The sequence below is a fragment of the Conger conger genome, chromosome 18, assembly GCF_963514075.1.
Source record: "Conger conger chromosome 18, fConCon1.1, whole genome shotgun sequence".
Lineage (NCBI taxonomy): Eukaryota > Metazoa > Chordata > Actinopteri > Anguilliformes > Congridae > Conger > Conger conger.
Window position 1 is genome coordinate 30,796,279 of NC_083777.1, and position 13,948 is coordinate 30,810,226.

The following is a 13,948-nucleotide window of genomic DNA, read 5'->3' on the forward strand; positions in this document are numbered from 1 at the left end:
GAGCCCTGGGAGTTATTACTGGACTCAGGAGTCGAGTCTGCGGAGGGGCACGCAAAGTAAAGCTAATGAAATAATATCAAACCAACCGAGACCGACACCACTCCCGCCCGCCCGCGACAGTGAGGTAATTAAATTAAGGTCACGCGTTTACAGGGCGATCCAGGGCCACTGTGACTGACTGGAGTCCTGAATACTCCGGCGTAGAGTCACGTACATCTCCCGAGTCACTGACACAGCACTATGCTCCCAGGGAACGCAACCTGTACTCAACACCCCCCCCACCTCTTCCCCCAACTACCAGCCACACTGTGTGGAGACACACACACACACACACACAGGTCTGTTTCCTACTACACTGTACCACACTCAGCAATCTTATCTTATTGTGCATTTCAATATTCTCTCTACCCTCTTCCATGCTGCCTGTGCTTAGTTTGTCAAATTTTACCTTCACTTTGGCACTATACCCTGAGAAGCGATACATAAATAAAGTTATCATCATCACACAGGAACTCCTCTGAGCGGAGCAGGACAGCTGTGAGCGGTGCGTGACCAGCACTGAGCAGCTCACTGTCACCCAGCTCAGGAGATCGATACACACGCGACGCGGCGGCCTGATAAAGACCGGTGACAGCGGGATGAGCTCTGATCTGATTCTGCTCTGCTCTGATCTGATTCTGCTCTGATCTGATTCTGCTCTGATCTGATTCTGCTCTGATCTGATCTGATTCTGCTCTGATCTGATTCCGCTCTCATCTGATTCCGCTCTCATCTGATTCCGCTCTCATCTGATTCCGCTCTCATCTGATTCCGCTCTCATCTGATTCTGCTCCTGACACAGAGCGGGGGGGGGGGGGGGTCAACAGGTGGGCTTCTGGGAGTCTGTAGCGCAGAACATGTTTACATATCGGACTACTTCACAGATATACATAGGGGCGGCCTGTAGCGTAGCGGTTAAGACTGGGACACACAAGGTCGGTGGTTCTAATCCCGGTGTAGCCACTATAAGATCCGCACAGCCCTTGAGCAAGGCCCTTAACCCCGCATTGCTCCAGGGGAGGATTGTCTCCTGCTTTGTCTAATCAACTGTACGTCGCTCTGGATAAGAGCGTCTGCCAAATGCCAATAATGTGATGTAATGTAATATACAGCTTCCACAGTATTAATGTTGTGTTACAGAGCTGTAGTGGGCCGACATTGGCTCAGGTGGTAAGGGCGGTTTTCTGGCAGTCGGAGGGTTGCCAGTTCGATTCCGCCCTGGGTGTGTCAAAGTGTCCCTGAGCAAGACACCTAACAGCGTACAGCGCTTTGGATGAAGGCGCCATATTAATGCCAGCCATTTACCATTTAAAACAGCGTTATAGAGTGTTAGTGAAGTCCTACAGTGCGTTATTAACCCTCCGGGGATCAGGGCTTTTGACTCACCGTCTCGTTGCCGAACAGGATGTCCACGTAGGGCATGACCTCCATCATCTGCTGCTTGTAGAACTGGCTGATGAAGGGGGCGGAGAGGTTCAGGCTGAAGAGCTTGTTTTGCTCTGAGGCGTGCCTGGCCACCTTCAGGATGGACTCCAGCGACACGGTCAGGAAGAAGCCCTGGAGGAGGAGGACGCGCGTTAGCACGGCAATGACCGTTAGCACGACTATTACAGTTAGCACAGCTATGACCGTGAGCACGACTGTGACCCTCAGTACGGCTATTACCGTTAGCACGACTATTACAGTTAGCACGCCAATGACCGTTAGCACAACTACTACAGTTAGCATGCCAATGACCGTTAGCACAACTACTACAGTTAGCATGCCAATGACTGTTAGCACGACTATTACAGTTAGCACGCCAATGACCGTTAGCACAACTACTACAGTTAGCATGCCAATGACCGTTAGCACAACTACTACAGTTAGCATGCCAATGACCGTTAGCACGACTATTACAGTTAGCATGCCAATGACCGTTAGCACGACTCTTACAGTTAGCATGCTAATGACCGTGAGCACGACTATTACAGTTAGCATGCTAATGACCGTGAGCACGACTATTACAGTTAGCACAGCTATGACCGTTAGCACGACTATGACCCTCAGTGCGGCTATTACCATTAGCACGACTATTACAGTTAGCACAGCTATGACCGTTAGCACGACTATTACGCTAGCACAAGGACTATGACCCTTTGTACGGCCATGACCCTTAGTACGTCTATTACCATTTAGCCGTTAGCGCGGTTATTACCGTTAGCACGGCTATGACCGTTAGCATGACTATTACCACTAGCATTACACTTCTTCATCTGGATCAATCACGACAACAAACTGACTATTGGAGCCAACTGTCAGAGAGCATGCCAAATGCCCATCAGCCAGCAGAGCAGGGCTTTTAGTCCCGTCTGAGTCAGCACAGACCTGCAGCCCGACAGCCTGGTTTAGCGCTCCAGAGAACATCGAGAACATCGATAAACTGCACTGGAGTCGCTGGCATTGCTCTGCAGTAAGATCATCGGGAGACGAAGAACCGCGACACATCTCTGAGGAGCAGAGAGTCGGGAACGGGCGGCCTGTAGCGTAGTGGTGAAGGTAAAGGACTGGGACACACAAGGTCGGTGGTTCTAATCCCGGTGTAGCCACAATAAGATCCGCACAGCCGTTGGGCACCTTGAGCAAGGCCCTTAACCCTGCATTGCTCCAGGGGAGGATTGTCTCCTGCTTAGTCTAATCAACTGTACGTCGCTCTGGATAAGAGCGTCTGCCAAATGCCATTCATGTAATGTAAAGTATAATGGAAAAACGAATGTCCCTGAATTGTAATATTTTTAGAGTTCACACCAGCTGGAAGAGGACAGGGGTCCCCATCCTGGAACACAAGCAGAGTGCTTCGCTCCGGGCCAACATCTGTTCACCACACCGGTGACACAGCACAACGTCATTTTAATGTTTAAACTGTTCTGCTTCAGTGTAATCCAAAATGTATTTCAAGTTAGTTACTTGATCTTAAGTAATTTATACAAATTCCATGGAAGTCAAATATGGAAATCCTTACGATAATTTCCCTAATAGAATCTTTAATTCATATTTTGCAATACAACTAACATCATTTCTCTAACGCAATTGCTTAATGTAATTTATGTAAATTGCAAATTACATTTACGGTGTCAGAAAATGAAGTTATTCTGTGGACCCGTACAGTCCACACACAGAGCCTTTTGGAATCTTGGGCGTATTAACAAATATACGACTGATGATTCATAAACCAAAAGACTTAATTCAGGCTTTATTTAAAACACACACACACACACACACACACACAAAACAATGCCTTGTGATCTTAGCAAGATGATGATGCAGGCAATTTTTAAACCAATACAGGTCAAGCACTCTGGAGCTAGAGCAAGGCAAATATCTGCTAGCACTCTGGAGGTAGAGCAGTGCTAATATCTGCTAGCACTCTGGAGGTAGAGCAGTGCTAATATCTGCTAGCACTCTGGAGGTAGAGCAGTGCTAATGTCGGCTAGCACTCTGGAGGTAGAGCAGTGCTAATATCTGCTAGCACTCTGGAGGTAGAGCAGTGCTAATATCTGCTAGCACTCTGGTGGTAGAGCAGTGCTAATATCTGCTAGCACTCTGGTGGTAGAGCAGTGCTAATATCTGCTAGCACTCTGGAGGTAGAGCAGCGCTAATATCTGCTAGCACAGCAGACTGGCTGTCTGCTCTCTCCTCAGGTGAACTGTAAACCGGCTCTGTGGTGCGCTGCTGAATACAGAGCAGGTACAGCAGCCTGTGTGTAACAGCACCTGTGTGTGTAACAGCACCTGTGTGTGTAGCAGCACCTGTGTGTGTAACAGCACCTGTGTGTGTAACAGCATGTTTCTGCTACACAGCTCGAGAACGCCCTCTCTCCCTCTCCCTCTCTCTCTTCCTCTCTCTCTTCCTCTCTCTCTTCCTCTCTCTCTTCCTCTCTCTCCCAATCACCCTGGAGAGGAGAAGAGAGGAGAGGAGGAGAGGAGGAGGAGGAGGGAGACCGACTCGGTGGTGGACAGGGGCTCTGATGTCGCTGGCGTTCTGTAACACAGGGACACTTCCTGTACGCCGGTACAGATGACAGGATGTTCACACAAAAAACAAGAACCATAAATATTGATGGTTCAAACCCAAAATTTGTCACTTTCAGTCTGCGTGTATGATAGTCCTCACCAATAATCAGAAATACAAAACAGTTGGCAATCTTTCTAATCCTTAGGCCCAAGAAATTAAAAATGATCTGGCGGTGGAGGTCTGTGTACATAACTGAGAGGAACACACTCATCCGGGAGCTCTGTGTTGATGGGGACATGATTTCGGCTGATACTGGATTCCTGACCCTGAACACCCCAGGCAGAGGCAGCAGACCCGGGTCAGGAGCGAACACGTCAGAGGCTCCTGCACACCGAGAGCGGGGAGCAGGAGAGAATGTTCCGGCGATAAAGCCCCCCCGGGCCACGTGGGCGCAGGGGAATAAACAGCGTTTCCAGGTTCATCAGGAAAGGAGCAGAGCCCTGATTGATGTGACAGCCGGGCCACGACCCGGGTCCCCCAGACACGCACCCACAACCGGAGCGCCGGAATGCTTATCCCCGCTGCCCCGTCACCACGGCAACTTCCACTGTGATGGTGCGCGGTAATCCACAAACATCACTCCGGAACATTGCGGCTTTTCATGCATCTGGGGCAGGGGCCAGCCTGTAGCCTAGTGGCTAAGGTACATGACTGGGCCAGCCTGTAGCCTAGTGGCTAAGGTACATGACTGGAGCAGCCTGTAGCCTCGTGGCTAAGGTACATGACTGGAGCAGCCTGTAGCCTCGTGGCTAAGGTACATGACTGGGCCAGCCTGTAGCCTAGTGGCTAAGGTACATGACTGGGCCAGCCTGTAGCCTAGTGGCTAAGGTACATGACTGGGGAAGCCTGTAGCCTAGTGGCTAAGGTACATGACTGGGCCAGCCTGTAGCCTCGTGGCTAAGGTACATGACTGGGGCAGCCTGTAGCCTAGTGGCTAAGGTACATGACTGGGGCAGCCTGTAGCCTAGTGGCTAAGGTACATGACTGGGGAAGCCTGTAGCCTAGTGGCTAAGGTACATGACTGGGGAAGCCTGTAGCCTAGTGGCTAAGGTACATGACTGGGCCAGCCTGTAGCCTCGTGGCTAAGGTACATGACTGGGCCAGCCTGTAGCCTAGTGGCTAAGGTACATGACTGGGCCAGCCTGTAGCCTAGTGGCTAAGGTACATGACTGGGGAAGCCTGTAGCCTAGTGGCTAAGGTACATGACTGGGCCAGCCTGTAGCCTCGTGGCTAAGGTACATGACTGGGGCAGCCTGTAGCCTAGTGGCTAAGGTACATGACTGGGGCAGCCTGTAGCCTAGTGGCTAAGGTACATGACTGGGGCAGCCTGTAGCCTAGTGGCTAAGGTACATGACTGGGGAAGCCTGTAGCCTAGTGGCTAAGGTACATGACTGGGCCAGCCTGTAGCCTCGTGGCTAAGGTACATGACTGGGCCAGCCTGTAGCCTCGTGGCTAAGGTACATGACTGGGGCAGCCTGTAGCCTAGTGGCTAAGGTACATGACTGGGCCAGCCTGTAGCCTAGTGGTTAAGGTACATGACTGGGCCAGCCTGTAGCCTAGTGGCTAAGGTACATGACTGGGCCAGCCTGTAGCCTAGTGGTTAAGGTACATGACTGGGGCAGCCTGTAGCCTAGTGGCTAAGGTACATGACTGGGCCAGCCTGTAGCCTAGTGGCTAAGGTACATGACTGGGCCAGCCTGTAGCCTAGTGGCTAAGGTACATGACTGGGCCAGCCTGTAGCCTAGTGGCTAAGGTACATGACTGGGCCAGCCTGTAGCCTAGTGGCTAAGGTACATGACTGGGCCAGCCTGTAGCCTAGTGCCTAAGGTACATGACTGGGCCAGCCTGTAGCCTAGTGGCTAAGGTACATGACTGGGCCAGCCTGTAGCCTAGTGGCTAAGGTACATGACTGGGGCAGCCTGTAGCCTAGTGGCTAAGGTACATGACTGGGACTGCCTGTAGCCTCGTGGCTAAGTTACATGACTGGGCCAGCCTGTAGTCTAGTGGTTAAGGTACGTGACTGGGACCCGGAAGGTTGGTGGTTCAAGCTCCGGTGTAGCTACAATAAGATCCACACAGCCGTTGGGCCTTATGGACTCAGTTTCCCAGAAGCCCCGTGGATTCAGTCTTAGTTCAAAGGTCGAAACTACACACAGCATAGTTTTAACCATGCAACGATATCAGACTTAGGAGGTCCTTTTCAGGTGAGGAAACATTACAGACGGCTCGGCAGTCAGCGGAAGGGTTCCTTAAACACGCAGGAAACAACACGAGTGGCTCATTTACACAGGCCACACGCACAGAGCAGCTCTCTCACGCCTCACACGAGGAGAATCAGCCGCATCAAAGCCAAGCGCGTTGCAGAGGAGGAACATGAATTCACATGCGACACTTTATGAGCAGCGTATAACACTCGGAGCATTTACGGAGCAACTCCATCACACATCTTTCAAAAGCAAATGTAATTGGCCAGAGTACCCCCCTCACGCTCAGAGGGACTGGAGCAAGGCCCCAGACATGAGTCTGGCAGGAGTGCAGAGTACCCCCCTCACGCTCAGAGGGACTGGAGCAAGGCCCCAGACGTGAGTCTGGCAGGAGTGCAGAGTACCCCCCTCACGCTCAGAGTGACTGGAGCAAGGCCCCAGACATGAGTCTGGCAGGAGTGCAGGTCACTCACAGTCCTGAGGAAGACGACAGTAATGCGAGGTGGCACACCTGTGTGAAGATATCCGGTGTGAGGGAGAGAGAGAGAGAGGGCACATTCTTTAGTGTAATTCACTGCCCTTTGATTATGCTGTGTTGTGTTCACACACCATGGGGCAAAGCCCTCTGATCACATTTCACGTTCTTTATTACACTAGGGTAATAAAGGGGTTATGCGTACTGATAAATGATTTATAACGCCTGTGTACTGTGGTAATTAACGTGTCGTAGCTGCTCCCGAGGGCTTTTGGAACGCACATACACGGCAGTAGCGCGAGGACTTCACAACAACGAGTTTGGGCAGAAAACTCGACGGGAGCATTCCGCAGACGGCGGTCTGTTAAAGACGAGCTCGCAGACCCGCGCGGCTCCGGCAGGGGGCTGTTACTCCGCGGATTAGGAGCCCCGCTCAGGGCTGTAATCACATTAATCCTCCGCCACGTTAGCGTGGCGGCGGCCTTAGCCCCACTCTCCCACGCCGGCGCGTTAGCCCGCCCTGCTGGGAGGCTAATGTCTGTTAGCGGCTAAACGCGCGGCCCTGATTGTTTAGAGATCTCGGCGAGGCTGGAATCAGGCGGGATTTAGGAGCTCAGGGGCGCGGAGCTTCACCCCGCTCCGCAGAGCTGGCGGCGGTGTCGGAGGAAAGCACAGAAATCGGATCGGGTTACAGCGACGGGGTTCTGGGGCAGGGGGGGACGGAGAGGAATTTATTCTGGATTTAAAACAGACAAAAGTTTTAAGGCCAAGAGCCTTCAGCTGCCAATACTAATCCCCACAACAGCCCGGGACGCAGGGCAGGACTCGGGTTACTAACTCACTCCACATGGCTCCGCTCGCAGTCCCAGCGCAGAGCGCCGCTCCAGGGGAACAGGGCCCCTCCCCGCTCTCTCACCTGAGGGGTCAAAGGTCACCCGCGCCGCCCGGAGCGGGGGTAAAGACGTCGTCGCCAGCCATAACCGTGGCTTTGAAGAGGGAGGTGGCGGAGGCCTGCTTTTGAGGAGGGGGGGGGCGATTGGACGACGGGGGTCCTGCTCGGTTCGTCAGCGAGAGGCGGCCCGGAGAACGACGGAGACTCTGGAGCGATCCTCCTCCAGGGACCCGCCAAACCCCCGCCCAATGAAACTCACCGAGGGGGAACTGCAGCCCCCGGTTTCCCCGGGCAACCGCTAACAGCCCCGCAAACACAGCCAGACACACACACAGGGGCAAAAGATAAAATAAAATAATGAAATAAAATAAAAGAATAAGGAGGTGGGGGGGGGAGATGCTGGGTAATGCTGCTTCAGTCCCGTTGACAGCGAGGGGCGGGGGGGGGCAGGGGGGCGGCACAGAGTCAGCGTTTCGTAGTAAAGCCATCTGTGCGCTTCAGACTCCAGCACCTCGCTGCACTGCTGGGTTGGTTTCGGTCGAGAGGCCGAAAGTAACGAACCCCACACAGGAGCCCCTCTCCCGAGACAGAGCCAGAGGAGCAGAGCCTGCCCACCCCCCTGAGAGAGGGCACACGACCACGCCCCGTCACAAAGCAGGGGTGCGTGATGGAGGACCAGCCACTTAACGCAGCCGATTGAGTCTGCTCTGGTAATGATGCACACACACGTACACGCACATCCAGACCCACCCCCACACACACACACACACACACATCCAGACCCACCCCCACACACACACACACCCCCCCAGAACCACCCCCTCACACACTCACACCCCCCCAGAACCACCCCCACACACACACACCCCCTCACACACTCACACACACCCCCCAGAACCACCCCCACACACACACACACACGTACACGCACATCCAGAACCACCCCCTCACACACTCACACCCCCCAGAACCACCCCCACACACACACACACCCCCCCAGAACCACCCCCCCACACACACACACCCCCCCAGAACCACCCCCCCACACACACACACACACACACACCCAGAACCACCCCCTCACACACACACACCCCCAGAACCACCCCCACACACACACACACCCCCCCAGAACCACCCCCACACACTCACACACACCCCCCCAGAACCACCCCCACACACACACACACACATCCAGAACCACCCCCTCACACACACACACACATCCAGACCCACCCCCACACACACACACACCCCGCCAGAACCACCCCCTCACACACACACACACATCCAGACCCACCCCCACACACACACACACCCCGCCAGAACCACCCCCTCACACACACACACACATCCAGACCCACCCCCACACACACACACACCCCGCCAGAACCACCCCCTCACACACACACACACATCCAGAACCACCCCCTCACACACACACACACATCCAGAACCACCCCCACACACACACACACCCCGCCAGAACCACCCCCTCACACACACACACACATCCAGAACCACCCCCACACACACACACACCCCGCCAGAACCACCCCCTCACACACACACACACACCCAGAACCACCCCCTCACACACACACACACACACACACACAGCTCGCCCTGGTAATGCACCGTAACCAGCCTTCATCACACACAGCAGCCATGCAAAGTGGGCCATTAATGATTCATGGCCGTTAAAATAACCATCTGACAGCGAGCGTAATGAAGGTCCCTGAAGAAAACGTCAACAACGGATTTCCTCCCGTGCTAACGATGAAGCTAAAGGGGCGGGCTGTGAAATGGTAAATACCTCTCAGATACGATCCACGAGTCCGCGCGCCAAACACAAACTTCCCTCACTATTTCACTCCTGGAGACGGGACAGGCACTGTGGATCAGTGAGGCGAGAGTGAGAGAGAACCTGGTACAGGTCACACACAGCTTGGTTGTGGTCATTATTGTGCTCTTATGAGTCCATGAATCCACATCGTTTCTGCGGCAGCACTGGGGTCCGCTCATATTTCTGCCGCAGTCTGGGATTCTGCAGCACGGACGCAGAGAGCATCCACCTGCTACGCACAAGTATGGTGCAGTGAGCATATACACTTAAAACAGAACACACAGAGCATGCATTGAAAATGTCATACATTCAGCATGCACAGAAAAATGTAATGCACTGTGCATGCACTAAAACATTTTATGCATTGTCCATGCACTAAATAGTGTAATGCATTCAGCATGTACAAAAAAATGTAATGCATGCACTGAAAAAATGTAATGCATTGTGCATGCACTGAAAAAGCGATGCATGGTGCATGTTCTGAAAACGTGGTGCATGGTGCATGCACTGAAAACGTGATGCGTGGTGCATGCACTGAAAACATGAAATGCATTGTGCATGCACTGAAAACGTGATGCATGGTGCATGCACTGAAAACGTGATGCATGGTGCATGCACTGAAAACGTGATGCATGGTGCATGCACTGAAAATGTGATGCGTGGTGCATGCACTGAAAACGTGATGCATTGTGCATGCACTGAAAACGTGATGCATGGTGCATGCACTGAAAACGTGATGCATGGTGCATGCACTGAAAACGTGATGCATGGTGCATGCACTGAAAACGTGATGTGTGGTGCATGCACTGAAAACATGAAATGCATTGTGCATGCACTGAAAACGTGATGCATGGTGCATGCACTGAAAACGTGATGCATGGTGCATGCACTGAAAACGTGATGCATGGTGCATGCACTGAAAACGTGATGCATTGTGCAGCAGGATGCACTTGAGCAACGAGAGCATGGCCATGAGTCTCCGGAATGCAGTGGCATCCAGAGTGCGTCCGTGCCCCGTGCTGTGTGCCTGCGAGGCGCGCCTAACTCAGCATCTCTTATGTAAACTGCAGAGCCAGCTCCCCACCGCGGCTCGTTGCCAAGACTGCAATTTACACCAGATCACCGCCGTGACCTTCCGCCCTGCGTGCAAACATCGCGAAGCAGCTCCTCCCGGGACACTCACGGCCCGGGACCCGCACCAGCGTGGGGCCGGGAGGAGTGCGGGTTCCACCGCGTTTCAGTATTAATATAAAAATGTAATAACGATAATAACTGTCACAACGGGGGGCACAGAACACAAGCAATCAGCCAGACACGAGTGCAGACTCAGCCCAAATAAATAACCTGAGTACAGCGGGCAAATTAGTGCCACGCAGTGACCAATTTGCTTTACGGTTCAGTATTAATGTAACGTGTGGGTTTGCTCACTCAAAACCCATCATTCACAGACAGCCAAAGTCATAACTGCAGTGCTTTACATGCAGGCTGGCTGCACTTCTGTCTTTTCACAAACCATAGAGGCGGATTTATTGAAGCATTCCCCAGCTCTTCTGTACTCACAGAAGGCATAGCTGTGAGCCGATGTCAGTAGATGTGAGACGACGTCAGTAGCTGTGAGCCGATGTCAGTAGATGTGTGTACAGACTGTGGGGAATTATACAGGCTCCATGGATCAGTAGAAAAAGAGATGTCAATCTCAATATGACCACCGCGGTTAAATAGATCGAATAGAAAAACTAAAATGTAAATGTTGTGCTGAACTGTGGATGTGCCTTCCATACATATTCTCAGCTTTAATCTTCACATCATATTACAAAATGTAATGTTGCACCCTGTCCTGCCCCCTCCTAAAAACAGTCTCATGTACGTGTGAACAGCACTCAGGACCCAAAGCCCTGTGGCTCCCACCAGAAAAACGGTCCAAATAACACGTTTAAATCACCATCCTGAGGAAATGTTTTTAACCGCTAACTTTCCACCCCATTATCCATTGTTGACTAGGAGTGTGTATTGTGTGGTGTATTTAAATCATACTAAATCCTAAAAAAATGTACCCTAATAGTTCTGTGCTTGTGTGTTTTCAGAAGGTCTGGAACAATGAACAATGCAAAACAAAGAAAAAAAGAAAAAAAAAAACATAAAAAAACCCCCAAAAACTTAAACCTCCCCCCCCCCCCCATCAAAACCGCAGCCCTGAAAGACTGTGTTTAATAACTCCTCACTCCGCAGTCTGCCCTGGAGAGCACCTCTCTATCTGCAGTCTGCCCTGGAGAGCACATTTCTGCAACAGCAGATTCACACAGCCCCATGCCGAGAACTACACCAGGCCCACATTTTTCTGCGCATAATCATTTCTACACCACGTACAGATTTTCATATATAAATAAATGTGACATATTAGCCTATCGCGCTGGGTGGTGTTTACACGACACGTTTGGTACACGAGATAACGTCTTTAGCGCACTGTGACAGAGGACCGCTTCCCCGTCCTGATCGTACAGAGCCTGCGGCACGGAGGTCTCACGTCCCCGGGCAGGGCGCTCCGGGCCAGGGCAGATTATTATTCACTGATTTACGAAGTAACACTCAGAGCACACTCATAACTGCACTGTGGGCAGGACACTCAAGTTTCTGTTCAATTTCCCGGAGAGTACCGCAAAGAACAGAACCAGAACCCCACAGCTGAGCAACCTAAATACCAGAACCAGAAACAGAACCCCCACAGCGGAGTAACCAGAGGAACAGAACCAGAAACAGAACCCCACAAATGGGCCAAGGCAGAGTAAACATTCAGAACATTACCGCACCACGACAATAATGCACATCCTGTCACTGTGAATGCATGTGCCAGAAATGCATCTGAATAAATGTATAACAACATCACTTATATACTGGGCTAAAGCTTTAACTCAATAATACCATTGCCATAGTGTGGAATTAACAGCTATTGCGCTGGCAGAGATTCAAGAAGGCTCATATAAGATCTGACAGTCACGTTAAACCCCAGAACGGTCTGGCCATATATGTTCTGGAAAATTCTATTCCATGCAACAAGAAAGCCATGATTTGTGTCTGTGTGTGGGGTGTGGAGGTTTGGGGGGTCGGGAGGGGGTTGAGGATTTTCACGTGTGTTCTCCATGGCATTTTGGGGTACAGTGGTTGTGGCTGGTTTGGGGGTACAGTGGCAGGTTTCGGTGCACAGTGGCTGGTTTCGGGGTACAGTGGGTGTAGGGCGTCTGGTTTGGGGTTCAGTGGCTGGTTTGGGGGTACTGTGGATATAGGTGGCTGGTTTGGGGGTACAGTGGCTCTAGGTGGCTGGTTTTGGGGTTCAGTGGCTGGTTGGGGGGTACAGTGGATCTAGGTGGCTGGTTTCGGGGTACAGTGGCTATAGGTGGCTGTTTTCGGGGTACAGTGGGTGTAGGGGTCTAGTTTGGGGTTCAGTGGCTGGTTTGGGGGTACATTGGCTATAGGTGGCTGGTTTCGGGGTACAGTGGGTATAGGTGGCTGGTTTGGGGGTACAGTGGCTATAGGTGGCTAGTTTGGGGTACAGTGGCTGGTTTGGGGGTACAGTGGCTATAGGTGGCTAGTTTGGGGGTACAGTGGCTGGTTTGGGGGTACAGTGGCTGGTTTCGGGGTACAGTGGCTATAGGTGGCAGGTTTCGGTGCACAGTGGCTGGTTTGGGGTCCAGTGGCTGGTTTGGGGGTACAGTGGCTGGTTTGGGGTCCAGTGGCAGGTTTCGGTGCACAGTGGCCGGTTTCGGGGTACAGTGGCTGGTTTGGGGTCCAGTGGCTGATTTGGGGTTCAGTGGCTGGTTTCGGGGTACGGTGGCTGGTTTGGGGGTACAGTGGCTATAGGTGGCTGGTTTGGGGTCCAGTGGCTGGTTTCGGGGTACAGTGGCTGGTTTGGGGTCCAGTGGCTGATTTGGGGTTCAGTGGCTGGTTTCGGGGCACAGTGGCTGGTTTGGGGGTACAGTGGCTATAGGTGGCTGGTTTGGGGTCCAGTGGCAGGTTTGGGGGCACAGTGGCTGGTTTGGGGGTACAGTGGCTGGTTTGGGGGTACAGTGGCTGGTTTGGGGTTCAGTAGCTGGTTTGGGGGCACAGTGGGAAGACTCCATGCCCCCGCAGTAAAACCTGAGTGGGGAATGAGGAGCTCCATCAGTAACCGCGCGACGCTGACCCGTGTGGCTGAAAGGCGCTCTTCGGCGACCCGGGCCGGAGAGATGCGGCTTCTCTGCACTGCGATGCTCCGACCGCAAACCACACGAGCCGCCCAAAGCTGTCCGCAGGGAGCCACATACAGAACCCCACCGGAGCCTGGAGGACGTGTGCGCTTCTCAATGCAGTCCCCACTATCCAATCCCACAGCTGGGAAATTTAAGGTTCCTGCTTAATCCCGGTGGAATATGAGAAAAGCAATGGGCACACATTATTGATCCCTC

General features: G+C 52.6%; 1 protein-coding gene across 2 annotated transcripts in view; it reads right to left on the reverse strand.

Moving 5' to 3' along the window:
* Nucleotides 1-13,948, reverse strand: part of LOC133118175 (adenosine kinase-like) — a 104,673-nt gene that overhangs the window by 27,082 nt on the left and 63,643 nt on the right. For both annotated transcript variants that reach the window (XM_061227973.1, XM_061227974.1), the window contains exon 7: nucleotides 1,426-1,596. In XM_061227973.1, the coding sequence (XP_061083957.1) occupies nucleotides 1,426-1,596 (171 nt within the window). The remainder of the gene's footprint in view (nucleotides 1-1,425; nucleotides 1,597-13,948) is intronic.